At 34.0% G+C, this 24,932-nt stretch overlaps 1 protein-coding gene across 1 annotated transcript in view; it reads right to left on the reverse strand.

Annotated features, from left to right (window-relative positions):
• Positions 1 to 10,490: 10,490 nt before the first annotated feature.
• The window catches only part of LOC108973990 (dmX-like protein 2), a gene marked incomplete in the record, with an annotated part of 53,185 nt that continues 38,743 nt past the window's right edge, over positions 10,491 to 24,932 (reverse strand). Inside the window, 5 exon segments of the mRNA XM_018941564.1 lie at positions 10,491 to 10,891; positions 11,669 to 11,752; positions 18,950 to 19,083; positions 19,853 to 19,927; positions 23,136 to 23,205. Coding sequence (XP_018797109.1) covers positions 10,691 to 10,891; positions 11,669 to 11,752; positions 18,950 to 19,083; positions 19,853 to 19,927; positions 23,136 to 23,205 — 564 coding nt within the window.

A 24,932-nucleotide genomic window follows, 5' to 3' on the forward strand; every position in this document is an offset into this window, starting at 1 on the left:
CGGAAGGAGTTAGCATACTAGATTTGACTAGTAAATTTAGAGAGCTAATTTTTTATATTTTTAATATTAAGCTCTCTCATAAACTCCATAGTCTCAGACTGTGAGCTTCTAAGGCAGTAAAGTTTAAATTGTTAATTTTTATTGTTTAATTAAAAATTTTTACTAAAAATTATCCATTTAAATGTCTCGTTACATTATTACTTATAGTTAAATTTCCTTTAAAGTTATGTAAAATTAATCCWGCTTTTAGTTCTTCAATGTTTCTTACGTGCTCAGCATTTGTAATAATACAACCATAAGGTTTGTTTACTATCAAATTTTTAATACAATTTTCGTTTTGTAAATTTTCAATTTGGTCTTGTTTGCATATTTTTACATTATTTATTTGTTTACAATCATTTTCTGCTCCATAGTAATTTTCGTTACATTTCAAAACGTTTTTAAATTTTAATTTAAGAATTGTTCCATTTTTAAAATGCAATTACAGATTTCATTCCTTGTTTTTGGTACTTTTATTACATAAATTAGTAAATTAGTAAAATTTGTTTCATAGCGATTTGAATATTTGAAAAGTTTAATGATTCTTCTAAAGAATCTAACATATCATGAAACTGTTTATTATGTTTGCTTTGGTAAGATGTGTAGCTCTGTTAATGTTTTAAATTTCTTCTTTTATTATACATATGTACCAATTTTAAATTTATACTGAAGTATTAGTGAGGTTCGAAATTCGTCGCTATTTTGTAGYGTTTTTAATATGCTGTTGCTTAACTTGGGTAATATTTTTAATTCTTTCAAAAATGTTTCTATTAATTACTAGCTGTYGATTATTGTTTTCAATGATTTCTTCGAATTTACTATTGGTCGCTGCAAGGTCATCATGGTCGGGATTTCCCGCAATCCATTTCCATGCTGATCCTATAAAATTTAATGACCTTTTTACTCTATATTTTGGTGTTATATTGTTGATAGTAATATTAGTTATTTTAAAGCATATGAAGGGTTACGGAAATTAGTGATCTAAAAGAAGATATTGTATTAGTTTCTTATACGAACTTTGTGGACTATTTTGCCTGATTCTGTTTTTATTCTGGAATGTCTGTTTTCCTTAGCTATTTCCTCTTTGTACCTTTTTGAAAGTTTTGTTCCTAATATTTTATTCTGTTTAATATAATTGTGTCTCCTGTTCTATAGTCAATAGTTTCCTTTCTATGTTTGTTATAATATTGCAGGTCCTTTTCCTGTTTCTCTTTTAATTTTTCTAGAACCTTCATATTTTCATATTGAATTCATTTTCTAACATGAATTTTATTGGTTGAGAATTAAATATCTTTTCGTTTTTGAAAAATATAGCCTTCGGAACTCCAAAGTAAAATATTATTTCTCTTAAGAGTTTTTTAATACTGTCTATACTTTCCCCGTGGCTAATTTGGAAAACTTGTCAATAGAAGACAGTACTTTATGTTTGTCTGTTGAGAAAATATCTATGTGAATAGTATGGCCTGGATATTCTGGTAAGGGTATAGCTTTCAATTTTGCATTGTTTAGGTGACGATCATATTTATTTTCTTTACAAACTTTGCATAATTTTGTGATTTTTTTGATTTCTTTCCACATAGCGGGGAAATAATACTTTTCCAAAATCTGTAGATTATTTTCTTTTTCATTTCTGTGAGCACTAATATGTTCCTCGATTACTATTTTATCTTGGGCTACTATTTGTGTGAAACGAATTTTGTAATTTGCGAAATTTAGAGGGTAGGTTGATTGGATTTTTAGTATAATGGGCTCTGTTGTTTTTATACCATTGATTACCGATAAATTAAGATATTTATTTAAAAACGATTTTAGCGATTCTTCATAGTAGGTAGTTTCAGTTATATGTCTATGGTAAGTCAACTATTTCGAATTTGTATGAATTTTTGGAATCTTCTGATATGAAAATTTGATTTTTGAAGACGTTAATGGGTATTTCTACTGAAGAAATTTAATTTTCGGAAGAGCTGTCGCCACTGTGGACAGTCATTGAATTTAAATTAGCGATTGGTGGTATATAAATGATTTCGTGATTATATTCTTCCAATTGTGCCTTCCATCTTTTCATTTGTATTTTTGTTGCTGAGAGCAAAGGTCAATAGTTGGTGATCAGTGTAAATCTTAACCTTTTTTGATCCGTATAGGAAGCATTTCAGGGACTGTAGAGCCCAAATTATTGCCAACATCTCTTTTTCATTGGCAGCAAAAGTTTCCTCTGCTCTGCTTAGAATTCTCGACAGAAAGGATATTGGCCTACCGTCTTAGGAGAGTACGGCTCCTAAAGCGTAATTTGAAGAATCCGTGGTAAGCTCAAAAGCTTTTTCGAAAACTGGATAGTCAAATCGTTGTTGTCAAGCAATTTTTCAAGTCTTTAAAAGCTTTTACTTGTTGCGCTGTTAAATTTAAAAGTGTCTTTTTAGATTGAATTTTGGAAACTCTTTCCAGCTCCCCTCTCAGTATCTCAGTCAGGAGTTTTGCAACTTGTGCGTACGCTTTTATAAATCTGCGATAATGTCCGGTCATTCATAAATAGAAGCATAAATCATGGACAGTTTTGGGCCATGGAAATTTTATTATAGCTCCTATCTTTTTTTGTGTAGTGCGAATTCCATTTTGGTAAACTATTATAATGAAGAATTCGATTTCCTTTTTGATAAATTCACATTTATCAAACTGTACCTTTAAATGCGCTTTTTCGAGAGTGTCAAATATAATTGTAACAACTCTAAAGTGATCTTCTTTACTTTTAATTATGTCATCGACGTAAACGTAGCACCGAACGCCGATGTGTTTTCATAGCACATCATCCAAAATGAGTTCGGCGCATTTCTCAAGCCGAATGGAAGTCGAGTAAATTCGAATTTCCCATTCTCAATGGAGAAAGCGGTCTTCTCAATATCTGCTTCATTAAGAGCAATCTGATGGAATTCACTCTTAAGATCAATTGTAGAAAAATATTTATTTGATCATAGATTAGTTAGAGTAGTGGTAATATCTGGAATCGGATATTTATCTGCTATGGGAACCCCCGTTCAATTTACGATAGTCGATTACCATACGGAATTTTTTCAATCCTGAGGCGTCTTCTTTCTTCGGTACGACCCATACCGGAGAATTGTAGGGAGAGTTCGATTGTCGAATAATTCCATCTTTAAGTAACTCCTCAATTTGTTTGTCTATTTCTTTTTTTTTTTAAAGGCATTGGATACGGGTAAGTTTTGGAATATATTAGCCTATCGCTTTTAGTCCTAATTTCGGCTCTAACGTTCGTGACATATGTTAATTTTTTATCTGGTTCAGCAAATAGTGTTGGGCAAGAGTTAAAGAGTTTTTTTTTTAATTTTTTTCGGAACTCAAAGGATTTGGCCTTAATGCGAAATTTTAAATTACCTATTTCATCGCCGAAACACTGATATTAGCGTGATGAGTAATTTTGACGGGTCCACCAACAGAATTTGCAATGAAGGGTTTATTCGGAATGGGGTTCCTAATATAAGTTCAACTAATACCATTTTTGTTTGATCCGGTATCTAATAAAAATTGTTGTGCATTGATTTTTCATTTTGAAACGATAGTATGTCAATGAGGAGTTTAGGCTAAAAAATTGATATTGTCATTAGGGGTTGCTTCGATCTCTTCTTGTTCTTCGTTGTATTCGGGTTGGTAGTCTAATATTTCGTTATCGTATTCTATTGGGTCAGTTTCTGTAACTTCTGTATTGTAGATCCGTTGCTTTTTATTAGGTGTTTGTATTATATGTGATGGCGGTCTCTTGATAGCTTGATTATTACTAGCCTACGCTAGTTCATTAGCCTGTGGTTTGTTACTGAATGTTTGCTGCCTATTATTAAATGTTTGATTTTGTTGATACTGCGGCCTATTCTGATAATTCATTTGCTTCGTTTGAAGAGAGCGATCAAGTCCCATTGGTGTAGGAGGTTTTGGAGGAAGAGGTGGTCTAAAGTGTGGTTGCACTGTGGCATAGTGTCGGTTTTTTCCGTACTGTTGATACGAACTTGGTCTAGGGGATTGGTTGTAAGCATTTGTAAGTTCTGGGTAAAAGGGTCTTACTTGGGGGTTTGAATGAGTATGACCTTGGTTGATTGTGGCTAATAGGTTTGATATTGGTCGGCAAGCAGCTGATACTATATGCACGGTTCGTCCTGTAATTCATGTTGCCTAATTTGAGACACATGAATATAGCCTGTGGTAAACTGGTTGGTTCCTTTACACTTATCAGACTGGGGAAGGCACCGTTCAGACCTCTTAAAATCTTTTCTCTATATGTTGTTGTCATGGCATACAAAGCTGCTTCACCTAACTCCAGGCAATCGATTTTATCTAGGATAAGCGAGAGATATTGATAAACTTATTGGTAAAATTCTTTAACAGTGCTACCTCGTTGAGCAAGTGTTGTCATTTGATATTCCAACGTGCTAACGTCTCTCTTGTCTGAGTAATGTAGCATCAGACATTTTTTTATCCTACCCCAATTTAATGGGGTGCGGTAAGACCCAAGGGCTGTGTCAGCTTCGTCAACTATCTTATGTCTTATTGTATGCAGGATAGCAAACTATTTTGGGGTGTTCTTATTCTGTCCGATTCCACCATGAACTGAATTCTCCGTTTTTACCCGAAAGTTCTCTTAAACATTTTACCACATCCGGAACTCTTTCGGATGCGTCAACGTTAACGCTAAAATCTACATGTTCACCTTCTTCTTCGGTTTGTGGGTGTAGTATGGCCGAAACTGTTTCCGATATTAACGATACGATACTTTTTTGATTAGGAGTGAAAGTGGAAGGGATGTTTGGAGGGGAAACGTTAGTGCTGTATGAGTGCAGATTTAATCTCAACAATGTCGAAGCTATTTGTTCTTCCTGACTCATTTTTAATTCACCACCTTTCTTTTACGTTTGAAAGATGAAAAATATAAATCTTTTCTTTATAATTTATTAATAATATTTCTTCTAAAGTTTATCACTTATTTACTAATATAAACATTTATTTTTAATAATTTTTTCTTATTTTATCTATTTAATAAAAAAACCATTTTATTGAACACTGACATTAGTCCTAGCCGCTGCATTATTTCCTTAAATTCCTGACGTTGATTTCTGGTTAACAATGCTGTTGAAGCTGATAAGTAGTAAATTTGATGTCAGCACTGGGTCGATGAATGTTGATTGGTGGTTAACAACGCTGCTGGGGATGATAAGCAGTAAATGGATTGATGATGTTGTTCTTTATTCGCTGCTTTAGTTTTATATTTTGATTTTTTTTTTTTAACTTATTTGCCTCATTTGCTCTTGGTACCTCTTTGTTGATTCCTTTAGCACTGTGTAGTAGTCTCTTTAAATTGTTAGTCCGACATTTGCAGTCTTAGAAATATTTTATTATTCTTTTAATTTTATTCTATGGTCTAATTTCATTGTAATTTTATTTTTTGCTCTTATTTATTTAAAAACTTTTTTTTTCACACAATTTTGATGTAGAGTTTTAATTTTTTTTATTCTTGTTATTTCCACTTTCAACTTTTATGCCCATTTAGTTTCTGTTGATTCTGTTAGTATTCTGGTTGGCGGGTCCATATGGACCGTCCTTTTCGTAAACAAATATTATGTTATTACTAAGTTACTACTTAACTACCAAAAGTTTTTAATAAGAAAATATGGTTTACGTTCGCGATTTTTAAACTAACTTTCGCGGTCCCTGCTCGGACGCCACATAAAATAAAACAATATGTTTTTACTTGGCAGCAATATGTGCTTATGTTGAGATTTATTACAAAATTGAGAACTTAATTATATTGTTAGTAGTTATGAAGCCCGAGCCCTATAAGTGCCTAGTCATCACAATTAGGTTCGCGCATGTTTCGCTCAACTACCTAATAATTGGGAGAGCGGATGCGCGTGTAGTGCATTCCATTAAGCTAACAGTGCAATAGGAGTCTCAATTGTAAGTTGACTCCTAATTATGCAGACATTGTTGTCAGCGAATTTATGTTGTGTTAACTCCTCCCTCCGAAATTCCAATCGTCCCCGATTGGTCTTTACAAATATGGTCGTTAAGACTTTTATGTCTTCAAACTTTCCTTGTCGGTATATGAATCGCCTCCGCGTTTTGAATAGTGATTTTGGCCAATTTTCGTGTCCGAATTTTAAGAGCTATAATTATGATTATAACAAAGACCAAAATACTGGAATGAGTTAGCATACTAGACTTGACTAGTAAATTCGACCTAATTTTTTTAGCGAATTCATGCTGTGTTAACTTATACACGCGATAATCGTGGTTATATTGTTAACCCAATTTTGTCTAGTTTTCGCTTCCTACGCATTTTGATTTTGTTAGATTTTTAAATTTTATGACAAATAATCATATCTGCCGAAATATTTTTTTTGGCGTTTCAATTTCTTGTATCGAAATTTATTTCATCGAATGTAATTGAAACATCGATGGTGATTTCGCACGAATAACTGTCTTTCCTTGTTGTGGTTCGGACGATCTGCAAAATCAATCGTCAAAATGTGAAATTGCTTGTAGAGGAGTGCATTGTGTTCCTTAACTGGAAACATACATGCGTCACTATGTGGTTGTTTAACTGGAAACATCAGGAGACATCCTTCAATTATAAACAGTGCAGTGTTGTGATAAGTCTAAATTTACTTAGGCTGCATTTAGCAACATTTACGCAACCATATCGGTGTGCTATATATGTTTACAGGTCCAGTTTAGATGTGTCATACGTGTTTTTGTTGTTATTTGAATACATCGCTTATTCTCTATGACACTTACGGTCTATATGTTTTTGAGTAATATTTTTAAGTGGGCGTTGACTACGCATTCTGCTGCTGTAGTCTAGGCCATAAACATTGGTTAAATGAAATAAGGATTGTCCTTGGACGGATATAAAGGGTTGTGTTTAGTATCGCGTCGGTTAATTTTGGCTCAACGTACCTAAATGAGAGAACCAAATGGAAAATTTTAAACACGCATGTATGCTTAAATTATCGAACTTTGTTTTAAACGTCGACGAAAATCGGTTCACAAATTTTTCCACAAATTCACTTTAAAAAATGCTATTTTTTGCAAATTTCTAAATATATGCTAGTGCATTAGTGCATTGTACCAAACCAATTATGGATACATTTTCACGCACATATATTACTTATGAATTATAAAAACCACTACTTATGTTTTTAATTACTTTTGATTGTTAATTTCTTTGTAAATCTTTAAATAAAATACACCTTTTTCTCCATTGAGTTCAATAATGCGGAAAACCAAAATGACTGTCTAATTTGAACTGTCAAATTACCGAGAAAGCACGAACAAAAGGGAATAAATTAAACCCACTTAGCAATAAATGTATGAAGTGAACGCGAAAAGGTGGTCAATACTAAAATACTGTAGATTGCGTAGCCGGTGTTGGACCGGCCAGGGTTATTTTTTTAAAGTGCGGCCGAAGGCCGCTAGTACTGAAAGGAATGAAATGCTAAAATACTGTGGAGGAAAAGGTGTTCAATGCAAAAATACTGTGGATAGCGTAGCCGGTGTTGGACCGGCCAGGGTTATTTTTTTAAAGYGCGGCCGAAGGCCGCTAGTACTGAAAGGAATGAAATGCTAAAATACTGTGGAGGAAAAGGTGTTCAATGCAAAAATACTGTGGATAGCGTAGCCGGTGTTGGACCGGCCAGGGTTATTTTTTTAAAGYGCGGCCGAAGGCCGCTAGTACTGAAAGGAATGAAATGCTAAAATACTGTGGAGGAAAAGGTGTTCAATGCAAAAATACTGTGGATGGCGTAGCCGGTCTTGGACCAGCCATGGTTATTTTTTTAAAGCGCGGCCGAAGGATAGATGCAATTAAATATGTATATACATTGCACTGAAACATTTTGGCTTTCTTTATTTTGATTTCTTGTCCATACAAAAATGTTGGCTGGGTTGCATTGGTTTCAGTTTGTATGGAAAAATGAGCAAAAACACTGAGCACTCTCTGCTCCTTAAAAGTGTGGAACCCTAGTGCAATGCATGGTTCTGACCCCATCATCGTGGACGCAGAACGGTCTAGTTCGTCGGAATTTAACCCTACTATGTTACACCATCCCTTTGATAGACTTAAGCCCTTTTAAACTACATATGCATGTCGTAGAGAGTGTTCTCCAATTTGTCTCGCGCCATTATGACAATGTCATCGGCTTATCCCGGCATTGAAGCCTATTGCTAGTGAACACCTAAAGGAGTTCTTCTACTACTATGCTCCATAGCAGGGGGGATAAAACCCGTGCTGACTGGCGTGTAGGAGTGCGATTTTCAGCGCCTTTGTTGTTATAGGTTGTCCACAATGTTTTCCATCCTTTTTAGTATGAAGGAAGTGAGACTATTTGGCCGGAATGATTTGGCAAGCGTGTAGTCCTTCCTAGCTTGGGGATGAAGATTACCTTAGCACTACGGTTCTGGACACGTATCTGTTAATGCTAAACTGCAGAGATGATTATGTTCAATAAACCTAGTAAGCCAGCGTATGACATTACTTCGTATCGGCCCATATTTCTCCTGCCAATACTTTCAAAGTTTTTGGAACTACTACTTACTTTGCGTCTTAAACACATAATTGAAGAGAGGAAACTGGTACCGGTGCATCACTTTGGCTTTCGAAAAAATCACTGCACTATTGACCAAGTAGAATAACTCCAGTCATTGAAAATGCCTTTGAAGAAAAAAGTTTGTTCGGCCGTTTTAAAGCCTTTGATGAAGTTTGCCATGGCGGGCTCCTAAACAAAATTAAAATGCTTTTACCAAAAAAATTTTACAACATTTTAAAATTGTACCTATCGGACCGTTTTTTCGAATTTAACATGGATATATGTATTCTGATTTAAAGGAAATAAAAGCTGGTATTCCTCAGGGTAGTGTGCTAGGACTCATTCTTTACCTACTCTTTACATGCGATCTACCAAACGATGACAATTGTATTACAACAAAAAAACTGTATCAATTGCAATATTTAAACAGAATATTTGAATGGGCAGCTAATTGGCGAATCAAATTAAACGTAACTGAAACCTAATATATAGAATGTAACATATTGATTTCACATACAACAATACGAGATATATGCGTCTATACTTAAATGATGTGCAAATACCATATCACAATACATGTCTAGAAGAAAAAAAGAAGAATTATAATTAAAATTCAGAAACATGTATTGGTTATTGGGTAGAAGCTCTGCCTTATCTACATACCACAAAATTATAATCTACAAGCAGGTGTTCACACCAGTTTGGACTTATGGGATACAACTCTGGGGCTGCTCAAGCCCTAGCACTGATGAGCCGTTAATGCGCCTTAGTACGATCTTGAACGCGATCTCGGAATTGACTCAGTTGCAGCATCAACCAAAAAATATTAAGTCTCATGTTGAAGGACTATCTGACCATGTGAACACTGCAATTTTTACGCAGAGCACCATTAATTATTTTAAATTATACAATAAGCAAAACAAATTGTTCGTTATTTTATTTTATGATAACTATATGTATGTATAACTTGGATTACGAAAGTTGCCTCTAGCTATTTGGTTATTTCTCAGAAGAATATTAGGAAAGAATGCAACATATTTATTCCTTTAAAATATATCAATAGATAGTATGCATCAATATAATAAATTTAAATTTTAGAATTCTTATGTGAAATGCGGATGTAATGTGTTGCATGCACATATTTCATCATTGATATCTGTACCGAATTTTCCTGTATTTTTTAAATTTAAATATATTAACGACGAATTATATGTGCAATTATAATATGGAATTTAGCTATGGCTCATTTTTTTGGAAATGGTAAAAATTATATCATAAAATCAAATTGAATTGAGTAAAGGAAGACTATTAGATTTGATAACATTTACTTTATTTTTGGAACTACATAAATATAACATAAACATATACATATAATGCATACTTGGTATTTTATATCCAACAAGAAGTCATTCTAAATAATTACTACCCCTATTACGGTTTACAACTCGACTCAGACAAATTGAAGTTAGAGCAACTCCATAATAACTAAAGAGTTACTTTGTATATCAGCTGACTGCAGTTGTAGTTTCATAGAAGTTGAGAATCCAAAAAAGTTAAGATTTGACAAAACGTGTTACTGAAATCCATTGGAACATTCAAGCACCAACTTAGCAAATATTTGAATTAAAGATCCGTATCTAGCTCTCAAGTAATAAAAAATAATTATTATTCAAGTAATTTTGACAGCTGGTTACGCATTGTGAATGATTCACATTAGAAAAGTTAGAGAGAATAAACAAAGAAAATAAACTTTGTGTGTAATATGTATGTATGCATGTGTGTAGTAACATAAATATTTTCACTGTGATTTAAGGAATGTTGTTGATGATTGGTAAGTTTTATAAAACATTTCAAACTGAACTATTTCTATGTGTTTGTATTAAAAATAACTGAAAATTATTTGAAACAGTTTATTTACTCGCTAATATTTTTTCGAAATGTACTCAACCTGTAAAATGTCACAAAAATGTTGAAATTCAAGTGGTTATTAACAATACCGAATTTAAAATCTCCAACTAAAATACAGTCGAGTTGTAAACCGAAATAATGGTAAATTTTTAAATACTTTAGTACATAGTGTGAACAACTGATTCCTTTTCCACTAGTTGCCGGACTTTCATGCACCCATCCGAGCCACAAGAGAAAAGACGCCCATAATTGTCTATATGCACTTGGCTGACACCTTGGCCAATATGTTTAAAGAAACTGTTTTTGGCATGTTCAGCCGTATATGTGTTAATTAACGAATACTGATTCAAGCTCCATATCTGAAAATGCATAGAAAAAGCGTCAAAATATATTGAATAAATTATAAAAAACTTAAGTTAGTTCCAGTAATAAAGAAGTAAGAAATTTAATTTCTGTTCGTCTTAACGTCATCTGCGATCTTTACTCGAATTATTAAAATATACTATCTTTAAAAATAAAACAAATTCTGGTTATTCAGAATTGATAAAAAAAAGTTTTTCATGCACTTCAAAATATTTTCATTTTTACGAATTACCCTCATTTATTTATTTATTTATTTTTTTTCAAAGACGAGGTTACAATAGGGCAAGATTGAGAAACAGTGTACTTGTTGTAAGTAAAATAAACTTCTGACCGAAAGACATTCCTCTAAATTAATGCTTTCTCATTTGGTACAATTTTATACAAAATTTTGAAATAATTGACAACATAAACTTTTGATTTATTGTAAATGTATAAGCATTGTAAATTGTAAAATTAAGGGAAAATTTTTTTATCTAATTTTTGGGATAGAAAATGGTCAATATCCCTGTAAGCCACATAACATTAATCATGAATGCACAGCATCGGTTGTGAACAAAATTAGTTGAATTTGAAAATTCAATAAATTCTCGCTTGCACTCTTATACAAAAGGCGAATTGGCGTATGAACTGGTAATCACAAGAAAATTTTAATATTTTGGTTATATTTATGTTAAGTTGCGAAATTTATACAAAAACTTATAATTAATAAAATATAATAAAACAAATAAAAAATGCTGAAATGTATGAATTTCCATCTCTAATCAATGACTTACCTTAATATCACCTTCAGCAGATCCTGTAGCGAAAAATTCCTCATGCGGATCAAGGGCAATACACTTTATAGTAGCATCATGCGCCTAAAAAATATAAATTTTAATTATTTATTATTTATACTAATAAAATAATAGTTAGTCGCTGTTTACATTATTAGCAAATTAGCGGGAAATCTTCGCCAAGTGATAAAAATAATGCATTTGCTCCAACTTTTATTGCCGTTTTTGAAAAGAATAATTGATGAGTTGTAAATTTTCATCTCATATACATATTTGAGGTATAGTTCTACATATGGGCAAGACAAGGTTTGTAGTTCCCATCTTTATGACAATTTTTCTCAATAAACAATCTCTCAAGCTTTAATGCTATAAATTTCGATAACTTTACCTTTATAGCGTGTGAAAACCATTCAACATAATTATTCAAAAAATAATTCGTTAAAATATTGGTCACTACTACGAATCGGAATTTGAAATTTATTCCAAATGTATGGATGAAAAATTCAGTTAATTTAATAATTCTCAGCGAACATCACTCAATCGAATTATTCATGGGATCAACATACATATAAAAATTATAGAAGGGTTAAGGTCGGGTGCAACCAAAGACACATAATTATTGGTAAAATACGTTCATTCGATTTCATCAAGATAACTCACGTTTTTGGCAATCAATGCAGTTAAAGTCAGGCGGAAGTTCGAAAATCTTTCTGTTCGGATTCTCCCCGAATTTTAGGTGTACATTGTGACAAAAAAGTACCCGAGACTTATATATAATTTATAATATGCATTTATTTTGTTGCCTTCAAAGTAATCCCCACCAGTTGAAATACACTTATTCTAACGAGTTTTCCAGTTCTCGAAACACTTCCTAAGCTTTTTTTTACAGTAGTTGATCGATGCCACTCATTGCGTTTTTGGCTTTGAATTCGGTCACAATCGAAAAAATTCATTTATTGGGACAAGTCGAGCAACAACAAGTTTCATATATAAATATTGGTGGATATTGGTGGATATATCATGCGAACGGACGGAAGTGGATAAATCAGATGGAATCTAAAACTGTGTTATGTGGGAAGTAAGCATGGTTGTTGTCCAATTTTGCCCAATTTTCGGATAATTGATTTACAAGTATTTCACTTTGAGTAGTTTTTGACTAAGCTAAGGAGGGGCGGTATTAAGAAGTTTCTATCCAATACAAGTGATATGATTTCATTAAAAAAAACATACACAAATTGTTAATGGAGTTCAAATGTTTTTTATTTGATGTGAAGTACAATAGAGTCAATTAAGTTCCGAATATAATATCATTCAAATGGCCTCGACTACTTTTTTTGCAATAACAAATACAATTATCACATTTTTGAGTACTTTTTCCACTACATCAAGTCATATGTCATGAATGGCATGTTCAATATTGACTTTCAAGTTTTGAAGGGAATCTAGTTCATTGCTGAATACAAATGACTTCAAATAACCCTAAAAGTAGTAGTCTAATGGTGTTAAATCACAACTTCTTCTAGGCCATTTAATTTCACAGTTTCTTGAAATAATCGAATCCCAAAACTTTTCCCGCAATTCGGTTGTTTCATGTGCCCTGCCGCACGTATCCCTGTCTTGTTGGAACCAGATGTTGTCAAGATTATCTTCTTCCAATTGTGTCTATAAAAAGTTTGTTATCATCGATCAATACCGCTCTCCATGATTCCATCAGACCAAAAACCACACCAAATTATCAATTTCGGTGAATGTAAGGGTTGTTCATGAATATTTTGTCGATTTTCTTTACACCAGAATCGACAGTTTTGGTTATTGTATTTACCGCACAACTCACATGAAAATGAGCCTCATCGGAGTAGATTTTCTAAAAAAAAAGAATATTATTACACAAATAGAGCGACAGACTTCAAGCGACATTAAGAGTAGGCTTCGCGTTTCGTACGGTATCCGAAGACGCTGCCCTAGGATCGCAGGCTTACACCCGCTAAACCTCTTAGCCAAAAGGCTCACATACTCTTCAAATGAGAGACTAACACCCAGAATCCAAAAAGAGAAAGCCAGAGCAGATACGGTGAAGCGCATGCAAAAACGATGGGAAAACAGCCGAAATGGTCGTTGGACATTCCGACTAGTCCCCAAAATAGAAATATGGCTAAATAGATCGCACAGAAAAGTAGATTTTTCCCACATCCAAATTCTCACAGGACACGGTTGATTCAAATCATATTTGAAGCGATTCAAACACGAAGACAACCATATATGCGACTATTGCGGAGGAAAGGCGATTTTTGAAAAACGCATTCGGGATAGACTCAACCCCAAAAAATGGTGGCATCACTAGATAAGTGGAAAACCGTGTACGTAGTGGCAGCAAAAAATGAAACTCCAAAGTGCTGGAGAATAACAACCTAGAAGACTACTACAAAATTCAACGAACAATTAAGACGCGCCACGCAAACCATGACTGGAGCAGCCAAAAAGGGTTTGGTGACAATCACTGTACAAAGGGGATTATGAGACAAACTGAGATACGACCCTCACGTGCGTATGAGTATACTCATACTTCTTCTTCTTCTTTACTGGCGTAGATATCGCTTACGCGATTATAGCCGAGTTAACAACAGCGCGCCACTCCTTTCTTCTTTTCTCTACGTGTCGCCAATTGGATATTCCAAGTGAAGCGAAGTCCTTCTCCACTTGGTCGATCCAACGGAGTGGAGATCTTCCTCTTCCTCTGCTTCTCTCGGCGGGTACTGCGTCGAATACTTTCAGAGCTGGAGTGTTTTCGTCTATTCGGACAACATGACCTAGCCACCGTAACCGCTATCTTTTAATTCGCTGAACTATTTCAATATCGTCGTATAGCTCGTACAGCTGATCGTTCCATCGAATGCGATATTTGCCGTGGCCAACGCGCAAAGGGCCGTAAATCTTTCGCAGAACTTTTCTCTCGAAAACTCGCAACGTCAACTCATCAGTTGTTTTCATCGTCCAAGCCTCTGCACCATATAGCAGGACGGGAATTGAGTGACTTATAGAGTTTGGTTTTTGTTCGTCGAGAAAGGACTTTACTTTTTAATTGCCTACTCAGTACGAAGTAGCACCTGTTGGAAAGAGTTATCCTGCGTTGGATTTCCAAGCTGACATTGTTGGTGGTGTTTAGTCTGGAGAAAGCAGAACTAACGGCGCGGGTGTTGAGATATCAATATCATCGGCATACGCCAGCAGCTGTACGCTCTTATAAAAGATTGTACCTGCTCGATTAAGTTCTGCATCTCCAATTAGTTTATCCAGCAGCAGATTGAAGAAGTCGCACGAAAGAAAGTTGCCTTAGCTCGGAGAGGTCCTTCCTAATCCTGACGGAGATTTTGGTGTTGCTCAAAGCATCTTGTATGCGATGTAGACTTATCCCACGGTAGTTGGCGCAAATTGTAGGGCCTCTCTTTTTGTGGATTGGGTAGAGTACACTTAAGTTCCAATCATTGGGCGAGCTTTCGTCCGACCATATATAAGAGGGGGATATATGCTCCTTGTCGCCGCCATGTTTGAATAGCTGGGCCGGAAGTCCAACGGCCCTTTCCACTATGTTCTTCTTCACATGGGTAATTGCTATTCGAATTTCTTCATGGTCGGGCAATGGAACGTCTTCTCCATCTTCATATATTGGGAAATCGAGCATTTACTCACGCATCTCGTCTTGACATCCTGATAATTTTTATATATGTTATATACATAAAGAAAGATGTTATACTCTGAAGCATCATGTTTTTCAGTTTCTAGTAAAGATTATTCATCCGACGTCTTATCAATGCCTCCGCCTGGAAACTAGTTTTAGAAAGTTGAGCTCTTGATTTTCGTGCTATTTTAAAATTGAAAAAACTACATTTGTACTAAATCATTATCTGGCTGTTGAACCTATATAAAAATGCCTTACTGATTATAAGACCTCGGAGTTTTCTTGGTTTTCATTACATTGGAGCCATATTTTGTATTTAGGCGTTTTATCAAATTTATTTATTTATTTATTTAAATATAACAAATTTTAACTCATATCTAAAATATACAAAATAAATAAGAAAAATATGCAAACGAATTTCATCGAAAAATTTAATTTCACTTGATAAATAGAGAAATTAATTCCACACGAAAACATTTTCAGAAGGAGCTATCTGGATACATGTTACCAACATTTAATTACCAACACGTTTGGATATTAGTGAACAAACCACCGGGCAACCAAGGCGACATTGTATGATTTAATTTTCATGGGAGTCAAAAGTGTTATTGTTTTCAATAGATGCTGCGGCATAAGTGATGAAATGATGGAAGCTGGTGAAAAGTACACATTCTTTACCCTAATCTTAAACAAATAACTTGTTTGGCACACGGTTTAAATTTAATAGCTGTTAGAAAATCGTATCTAGTCGTAAACCGTTTATAGCCTGTGTACACGCTATATAAAAACTTAATGAAGGGTTACCCGCAGAACCAATCTTAACCATATGGGGTACATGGGTTGAATGCGGAATCATTGTATGCAGGTAACACATGTAAACATATTTTTAAACATGGGTTTTCTTAATATGTTCTGATTATATAAGCAAATATGTATATGTGGGTAAGGACGATTACAAATCAAAAATATTTGCTTTTAAAGAATTCATATAATGACGGTTTTAGCGAGATGTTGCTTTATTCGAGAGTATATGATTACGAATTGCAGAGAAATAACGTGCCTCATAATGTTGTTTCCTGTAACAACCAGTACAAAATATTTTCGAAAAATTGTAAACGAGCTGCTTACTTATTATGTTATACTTGCGGCGCATTTATTAAAATGAGAAAGGGAAAGTGTGATTTAGGTAAAAATTTAAAGATTTGCGATGCATTTATCAACCTTACTTTAAACTGTCTGTCAAAAATCAGCCCAAAAAATAGGCTTCATAATAATTATTACTTAAATTTGTATTTTAAGTTCTTGAAACATTAAACCCAGAAGTTGCTGAATTTATAAAGCTGCCACAAGCGATAATACAAAATTCTGGACTATATCGAATTTCCCTCAATGTTAACTTCTTTGGACGCAAAGTGTTCATCATTTCCAAAGTTAATGAATTTATTTAAGGAAGTTGAGAATATTGCTTATGATTCGTTGGGAGGCGTCCAACATCATCATATTTCGTTTTTTTGTGATTTCAATCACATGAACAAAAAATATGTGATTTTATTTTTATAATCTTGTTATGCAATTTTAACACTTCTTTAAATGTATAATATGCCAGCGTGATTCCAAGCATTGAAGGGGTCACGGGGTTTTGAGACCATCTTTGCGCACACGTTTTGCAAATTCAAGTGCTCCGTCACAATGTCATGAACCACAGATTTTGATAAATTTAACATCTGGGCAATTAAACGAATACTAACTTAATCATAATGGAAGAAATCGAATTTTTTCGTAAGTGTTTAACCATTACTTCATAGACTCCAGAGTTTTATTTGTTAAGTTAGTATTTCTTGAAGTTTTCTGAAACTTTATAATACCAACAATGAAAAATATACTTTTTAGGAGATAGGTAAAACTCGGACATTTCAAAGAAAACCCAAAGTGTTGTTGCACTTTTAAAAGATAAAAGTACATCCACAGAAAAATAATAAAAAAAGAAATGTAGTGAGTGCAGCTACTGTTACTCGAGTAGCGAAAATTATGCGCACATTCAAATATTACACCGTTGGTATGCGGCGAAATACTGCCCAAAATGGGTAAAAGCAGAGCCAGTGAAAAACGCTACTGCCTTCCATCCTTTTCCTTCCTGATAGGCAAAATGTATGAGCAGTGAAAAACGTGGCAAAAACGCAGAATTCAGCCATCTTTCTTTGTTTTCATTTGCACAATGTTGCCATTGCTCAATACGCATATATCGTTTTGTGCACATCTACGTTTTCAATTACAATTTTTTATAATATAAAATATCAAAACTGAAAACAAACTATTAAAAATAGTTTATATATTTATAAATAATAGCATTAGAAAAATAGAAAATTTCAAACATATTGAACAGATTGAATTACAAAAGTTGATAATTACTACAGTATATAGATATTGGCAACCGTGGGTTGTGAGAGAGCAATCAGCTGACACGTTTCCACGGTAAATAGATTCCCACGTCATCCTACGTCAAAGAGAGAGAGGGGATTGCGTTTTTCACTGTGCACTTACATTGCGCGCCCATAAGATAGGTCGTATCAGCTGACACGACCAACGATTCTACGTTTTTCACTATTCCTGCTATAAATTGCTCTGTAATCGCGCACCAAATCAGCTAGAGAAATTTTAAAGAAGCTAAATGATGACCATGTAAAAATATTAACAGTTGAACATATTTTTTCAGAAAATATCAAAATTGACCAAGCGAACGAAAAATCAGCGAGTAGTAAGGGTCAAATTCCATCAGAACTACACAAAGGTGGATTGAAACAAGGTAATCATAAAAAGTTATGAACGTCCCCCGAAAGTCCCCACTCAAAGTTACCCTGCTATTTAACATGATTTTCTCCTTTACAAAGATTAACTTTAGCGACGAATGCCGGCTCAAAGCAGTGAGAGCAGTTATGTGGAGAACTACATTCAAAAATAGGTAAAATATATCAGCAATGTAATGATTTAGAGCTGCAGATCGGTGGAAGGGCCTGGACCAATTTATTTTGTTGAGTGAGCAGTACACCAATGAACTTCAAGATGGTTTTGTACCATATTTGGCAACACGGAACCCTCCAGCAGTCCAATACACTTATATGCACGCTGAGATGCCTTGACACACCTCCTGATGTCCTTCACAACTTGGATATCAATATATTACCTTAAGCGGGCATGGCACCCGATCTAAACCCCACCGAAAACTGTTGGACGGTCCTTAAATCGAAGGTATATACCCGAAGAAATTCTACAACAGCCCCACTGAAAGATAACATTAAGGATGTGTGTCTAATACATAATAATATTTGTTTGAATAGTATGCCTCAAATAGTAAAGGTTGTTAATAAAAATAAAGGTTTGCCAACCAAATACTAAAAAAATTTAAGTTTTTCTCAATTTTATGAAAAGATGATATTTCATATATGTAAATATCGTAAAAAATTGCATTCACATATCGTAATAATTTTTGGTTTATTTGACTCTGAACGATAAACTATATGAATAATTGTCCGTGTTTCTAATGGGTTGGCGGGGTACTATATATAGACGTTTATTAATACTAATAATAGCTATCTAGTCAGATATACCTGGAATCGGTGCTTAAGAGTCCTTTGCCTTACATCAAAGACGCAAATATCACCTTTTTTTCCACAGGAAATCAACAATTGATGTTGCGGAGCAAAACACATGCATGACGATCCTTGATCGTGACATGTAAAAGCTGTAGGGAATAAATGTAATATATAATATTAGTATTTACAACTGTTCAATTGCTCGTTTACATTTAATTAATTCATATTTAAGTCTATTGAAATTACTTTTTCTAAATATATGCATACATAAAGTATCTATAATATATGTACTTAGGTAAATGGTGTTCAGTTATTACTCTATACGACAGATGGTGAGATATTTTATATTAAAGACGATTGTAGTATTTTTGAAATTTGATTTTTTTTAGATATTCTGTTCCCTTATACCCTTAGGATTAATGTAGAAATCCACTTGTGGTTTTGTGTTTCTGATGACCCAATCATGAGAAATCGTGTCCGCCAGTGAAAAAATGCATCTCATTCACCCAGCCGTTTCTCCGACAGATATCATCAAAAAATTCCGAAAAAATGGGTTTATACACTCGACGATATACATACCTCATGATATTTGAAAAAAGTTCTATTGTAGAATAAAAATTTCTATGAAAAAAAAAATCAAAAACCAGGCCAGGTAACCCTATTGACGCCTTAAAATATAATTTGTTATATAAATACCTATGTAAATATAGTATTATTGTATGAATTGCTAATTATTTATTTTAATAAATCTAAATTCAAATAACTACTGTGGAATTGATACATCATTTGATACCTAGTGCATGTATGTATGTATGTGTGTATGGTTATAAAAATGCTTGTTTTATAAATACTAAACTACTTCTCAACCAAATGTATGAACTTTTTCATCCCAACCTTAAGTAATATTATTGTACTTACCTGAAACGCACGATTTTTTTTGCGGCAATAATGTATCCCAAATATTTATATTTTTATTTTCAGAGCTTTGACCGGCTGAAAATAGAAAACGGTGTAAATTATATTGAAAACATTTAACTTTCATAGTGAAATGGATTTACTCGATAAATTTATTACGTTGAAACTTTGTTCTTTATTGGCAATATACTTTTCTTTATTTCTAATTCAAACTGCTTAATGCTTTATTAATCATTATCCTAGTTCACAGTTTCTTATTATATCCCTTTTACTCTTTACTCTGCATTAAAAGTTTTGTCTTGTTATTTCAATTATTAAATATAAACGTAAAATTTAGTGAATATACGTCTATTTGCTAAATGATTAATACAAATTTTTGGCAATGAAAATAATAATGAATTTTGGTCAGATAACATTATTGTTGAGAATATGTCCTTCCATCGGAATTAGAATAACAAAAGGAAGAGAATGTTTTTGACATTAATTTCGGTTGCAATGTCGCAATGTTTTTTTACAAATAGGATAGGTGTCTTAACACATATCGGCACAGGTGTCCTCAGTAATGATGGCACAACAATCCTTATTCTCCTCGCAGTTAGAGACGCACGTGGGGCGTATGTCAATACAGTTGGAAGTGTAAGCTATGCACATATAAACAGTAATCTCGCTACAAATAGCAGAGATGTCAAAGGTGATTTTAGCACATGTGGCCTCACATATTGGCGAAGAACATAATACAATTAAAGCTGAGTAAATAAATTGAAAGATCGTTTCCGCGAGTTACAATTAAATTAACCAATTAGGTCGGGCGTGAATTTCTGACTGTTTTCTTATTTTTAATTAGTTCTATTCCAGCACTAAACTCTTGATATGTACACATAACGGGTTATAACGAAAAATCGGCACAAATTTTATTTCAGCGTAACTCAGCGCTGTTGTTAACTCGGCTATAATCGCGTAAGCGGTGTCTACGCCAATCAAGAAGAAGAAGTAACTCAAAATACAGTTTTTGTCCGGAAAGTAATACGACTGAGTCGATTTAAAAAAAATTGTTAAACGTTACAATTTTTGGCTTGCACCGCTTACGGAAATATGTCGCCCGAAAATGTTTGTCCTGACTATCCAGGTGCTCGAAAAGATGATGCAATCAGTTTGCTAATTGCATAATATTAGCATTTGAAAAGTAAAAAATCCAAAACAGGAGGCCATTAAAAATAGTGCAAAATTTAGTTATTCTTAAGTAAAATTAAAAACTATATTATATCATTATTATTTAAATTATTTTAACGTTTTTATCCGCACTTAATGTGACTAAAATAATGGATGGAAGTTACTCACTGTTGTACATTGGGACAAAAATGCACCCGGAAATTGTAATTAAATTCCCCGCGTGAATAATATTTCAGTTGAAATTGGAATCAACATGAATTTGTTTCGGAGGGACAGACCGGCAATTAGGAGTTTTATTTGAGGCGTTTGGGAGAGAACATCCGCCGAAAACGGTCGGAATTGTGGAAGAATAATTCAGGGATGTTACACGATGATAATACACCATCGCATCGGGCTACTATTGTGATCGAATTTAAATCCAAAACTGCAATGAATATCAGATCAAACACCATATCCACCAGATTTGGCTCCGTGTGATTTTTTTTTTTTTTTTTTTGGTTCCCCAAACTGAAATTACCGCTCCGTGGAACCCGGTTTCAGTCGCTAAAGACCATCCCAAAAAGTGCTTATGAAAAGTGTTTCAAGGATTAGAAATATCATTGGGGACTATTTTAAAGGCAGCAAAATAAATATTGATGAATGATTAAATATTTCGCATTTTATTTTAAATTTTCGGGTACTTTTTTCTCACAATGTTATACATATGTATGTACATACAAAACGTTCTTATATAGAAGATTAAATTTTATCGAAGTATTTACTTCAATTCATAATCTTAAATTTAAATGTCAATAAATAAAATTTTAATTTAAACGTTCGGAATATATAGGCTCTGCTTACGAGAAAACGCAAATTAATTGTCAACGAAGTGACGTAACGAAAAGTTATAACAATCAAATGTTAGTTTAAATTTGCTTGTTGAGAAACTTTATATTTTTTGTTTTACTTATACTAATATTAGGTTGTCAAATATTTCTTTTGTCTTTCGAATTTCGTGGCTATGTATCTTTGAAAGATCTTGACATAACCTACAAAACGACGCTATGCATGATTAGTTTGGATATTGCGTTCAACAGTTATAGACGTGTAAACATGGAGTTCACTAACGCCGAAATTCAAAATTTTAAAGTTTTCCTTCGTTAAAGGCAAATCCGCTAGAGAAACGTTCCGTGAGATTAATGGTGTTTTGGGGGATGGTACTCTATCACTGCGAATTGAAGGGGATTGGTCTCAACGATTCAGAGCGGGTGAAAACGACACCATGGAGGAGCGAGCCGGCGGAAGACCTGATCAATCATGGATACACAAATAAGCTTGACGTTTACATCCCACATGTTTTGATGCAATAAAAACTTTTGGACCGAATCAACGCGTGCGATATGCTGCTGAAACGGAACGAACTAGACCCATTTTTTAAGCGGGTGGTGACTGGCCAGGAAGGTTTTGCGGTATGCTTGGAAGGGAATCATCCACTATGAGCTGCTCCCATATGGCCAAACGCTTAATTCTACCATCTACTGCGAACAACTGGACCGCTTGATGAAAGCGATCGACCAGAAACGTCCACAATTGACCAACAGGAAGGGTGTAGTGTTCCACCAGGACAACACCAAACCTCACACTTCGTTGATTACACTTCAGCAGCTACGGGAACTCGGATGGGAGGTTTTATCGCATCCACCATATAGCCCGGACATAGCGCCCATTCCTGCCCATGGCGAACACCCTTGTTGGTGTAAAGTTGAATTCAAAAGAGGTGAAAAGTGGCTGTCCGAGTTCTTCGCAAATAAGGAAGTGGGTTTCTACGACGGGGGTATTGTGAAATAGCGGAAGGGATATATTTGACAAGCTTATATTTCAAACATATACAATTACATCTAATTTAAAATCACGTATGTAAATACCAATATCAATTATAATATAGATAAGGTCGATACAGCGATTTATATATTTTTGTATCAGCTGAAATAGTTTATTTTAACGATACTTCAATCATAGGGCCCGACCCGACTACATAGAATGCGTAAAATTCTTAAAAACTTTAGTTTATTACGAAATAAAGTATGAGAAGTATGAGATATTTTTCTTATGTATGAGGATGTATTTCATAAATTACCTGTTGCGAGCAAACTGCAAGATCCAAGAAACACGAAGTCCGAAAGTAATTTATTGTGACACTGGTGAGTCTGAAATTAGAAATTAGTTAAAAAGCAAGCATAAATGAAAATCTGTTTGGTATTGTTGGAGTAGTAATATCAAATTAATGTACTTACACTAGACATTAAATGACATTAAAAGAAAATAAATTCATAAAACAAATAATGAAGATACGCCATTAAGTAAACAAACCGTTGGAGTAAAATGTGTATTTATTACTTATTTACTACTGTGGTAAGACCATTCGTCGAAATATTTTTTTTCTTTCTAGGTTGGTATGACTGTCAGTGACATCAGTGCCAAATTTCACATTCAAATAATCATTAGTGTTTAGTATACGGTTATCGTTATAGGGTACATACAATGCATTCGACGATTTTTAAAAATAGTGAAATTGCTCAACAAAAAAGTTACATGAAATTTCGTGTGCGGAATCGTTCAGAATGTTGGAAAAGGTCTACCGTGATAATTATTTGCCACGAGTAAGTGTTTTTGTTACTCAAAGGGGGTCGAGCAGGCGTTGGCGTCAATAAAATAAAGAAATTGGAACTTCGATTAATAGTCAGGGATCATGCTGGCATCATAAGAATATCGGAAGGATCAATTAAAAGATCATTTGGGCCTAAGAAAACTTTTTTCACTTTTTTCGAAAAAGAGAGTCGCATTAAGTAGCAGATTGTCAAGAAACGTATTATTACTGGTTATGCGTCTTGGATTTATTACGACTCGGAAACAGACAATCAATAAGCGCGAATGTCGTGACAAAGGTGAGACGAAGCCGAAAGAAACATGTAAGAGCGGGTAAAATTTAGGGTTGTGTGGGCAGTTTTTATACTCTTGCAACTAATTGCTACAGATTATTATAGTTTATTTCACTTAACGGTTGTACCTAAAACTATGCGAGATAGATATAGTTATATATGTATATATAAATGATAAGGATGACGAGAGAAGTTGAAATCCGGTTGACTGTCTGTCTGTCCATCCGGCCGTGCAAACTGTATCTTGAGTAAAAATTTACATTTCAGACTAAAACTTGGTATGTGGATTCCTTAGTACAAGAAAAAATACTAGTTCGTAGATGGGCGTAATCAGACCACTGCCACGCCCATAAATCGCAATTAATCAAAAATATTTAAAATACCATTACCAAATATTAAATTAAGATATAAAGATGTAATTTGATACGGAGGAACACAGTAGTAAGGGGAACATGTGAGCAATTTTTTATTTTTTTTTGAAAAAGTGAGCGTGGCCCCGCCCTCTAACTAGTTTAATGTAAATATCTCCTTTACTACTTAGGCACATGCACCATATATACAGCAGATCTTCCAACAGCTTATAATGTATTAACTTTAACTTTTGCGGATGACACAGATTTAGTGAGCCGTAACAAATACCACATAATAGGATCAAGAATATTAGCGGATCACTTAACTGGCGTATAAATGTAAATGAACAAAAGTGTAAGCATGTTACGCTTTCGCTAAGACCAAAAATAAACCATATTTTAGTACCCCAAGCGAACGAAGTAACATATCTTGGTATTCACCTAGATAGAAGGCTCACGTGAAGAAAACACATCGCTAGTAAAATAACTTGCATGAAGGTAAGAGCTGCAAATTTAAATTGGCTTTTAAATAAAAACTTCAAACTTAGCCTAGACTAGTTCTTTCATATAATGAGGTCATAAAAACGATTTGGATGTTTGGCATTTAACTGTGGGGTACGGCCTGTGCAACTAATGTTGATATAA

The sequence above is a fragment of the Bactrocera latifrons genome, unplaced genomic scaffold (genome assembly GCF_001853355.1).
Source record: "Bactrocera latifrons isolate USDA-ARS-PBARC rearing strain unplaced genomic scaffold, ASM185335v1 scaffold_517, whole genome shotgun sequence".
Lineage (NCBI taxonomy): Eukaryota > Metazoa > Arthropoda > Insecta > Diptera > Tephritidae > Bactrocera > Bactrocera latifrons.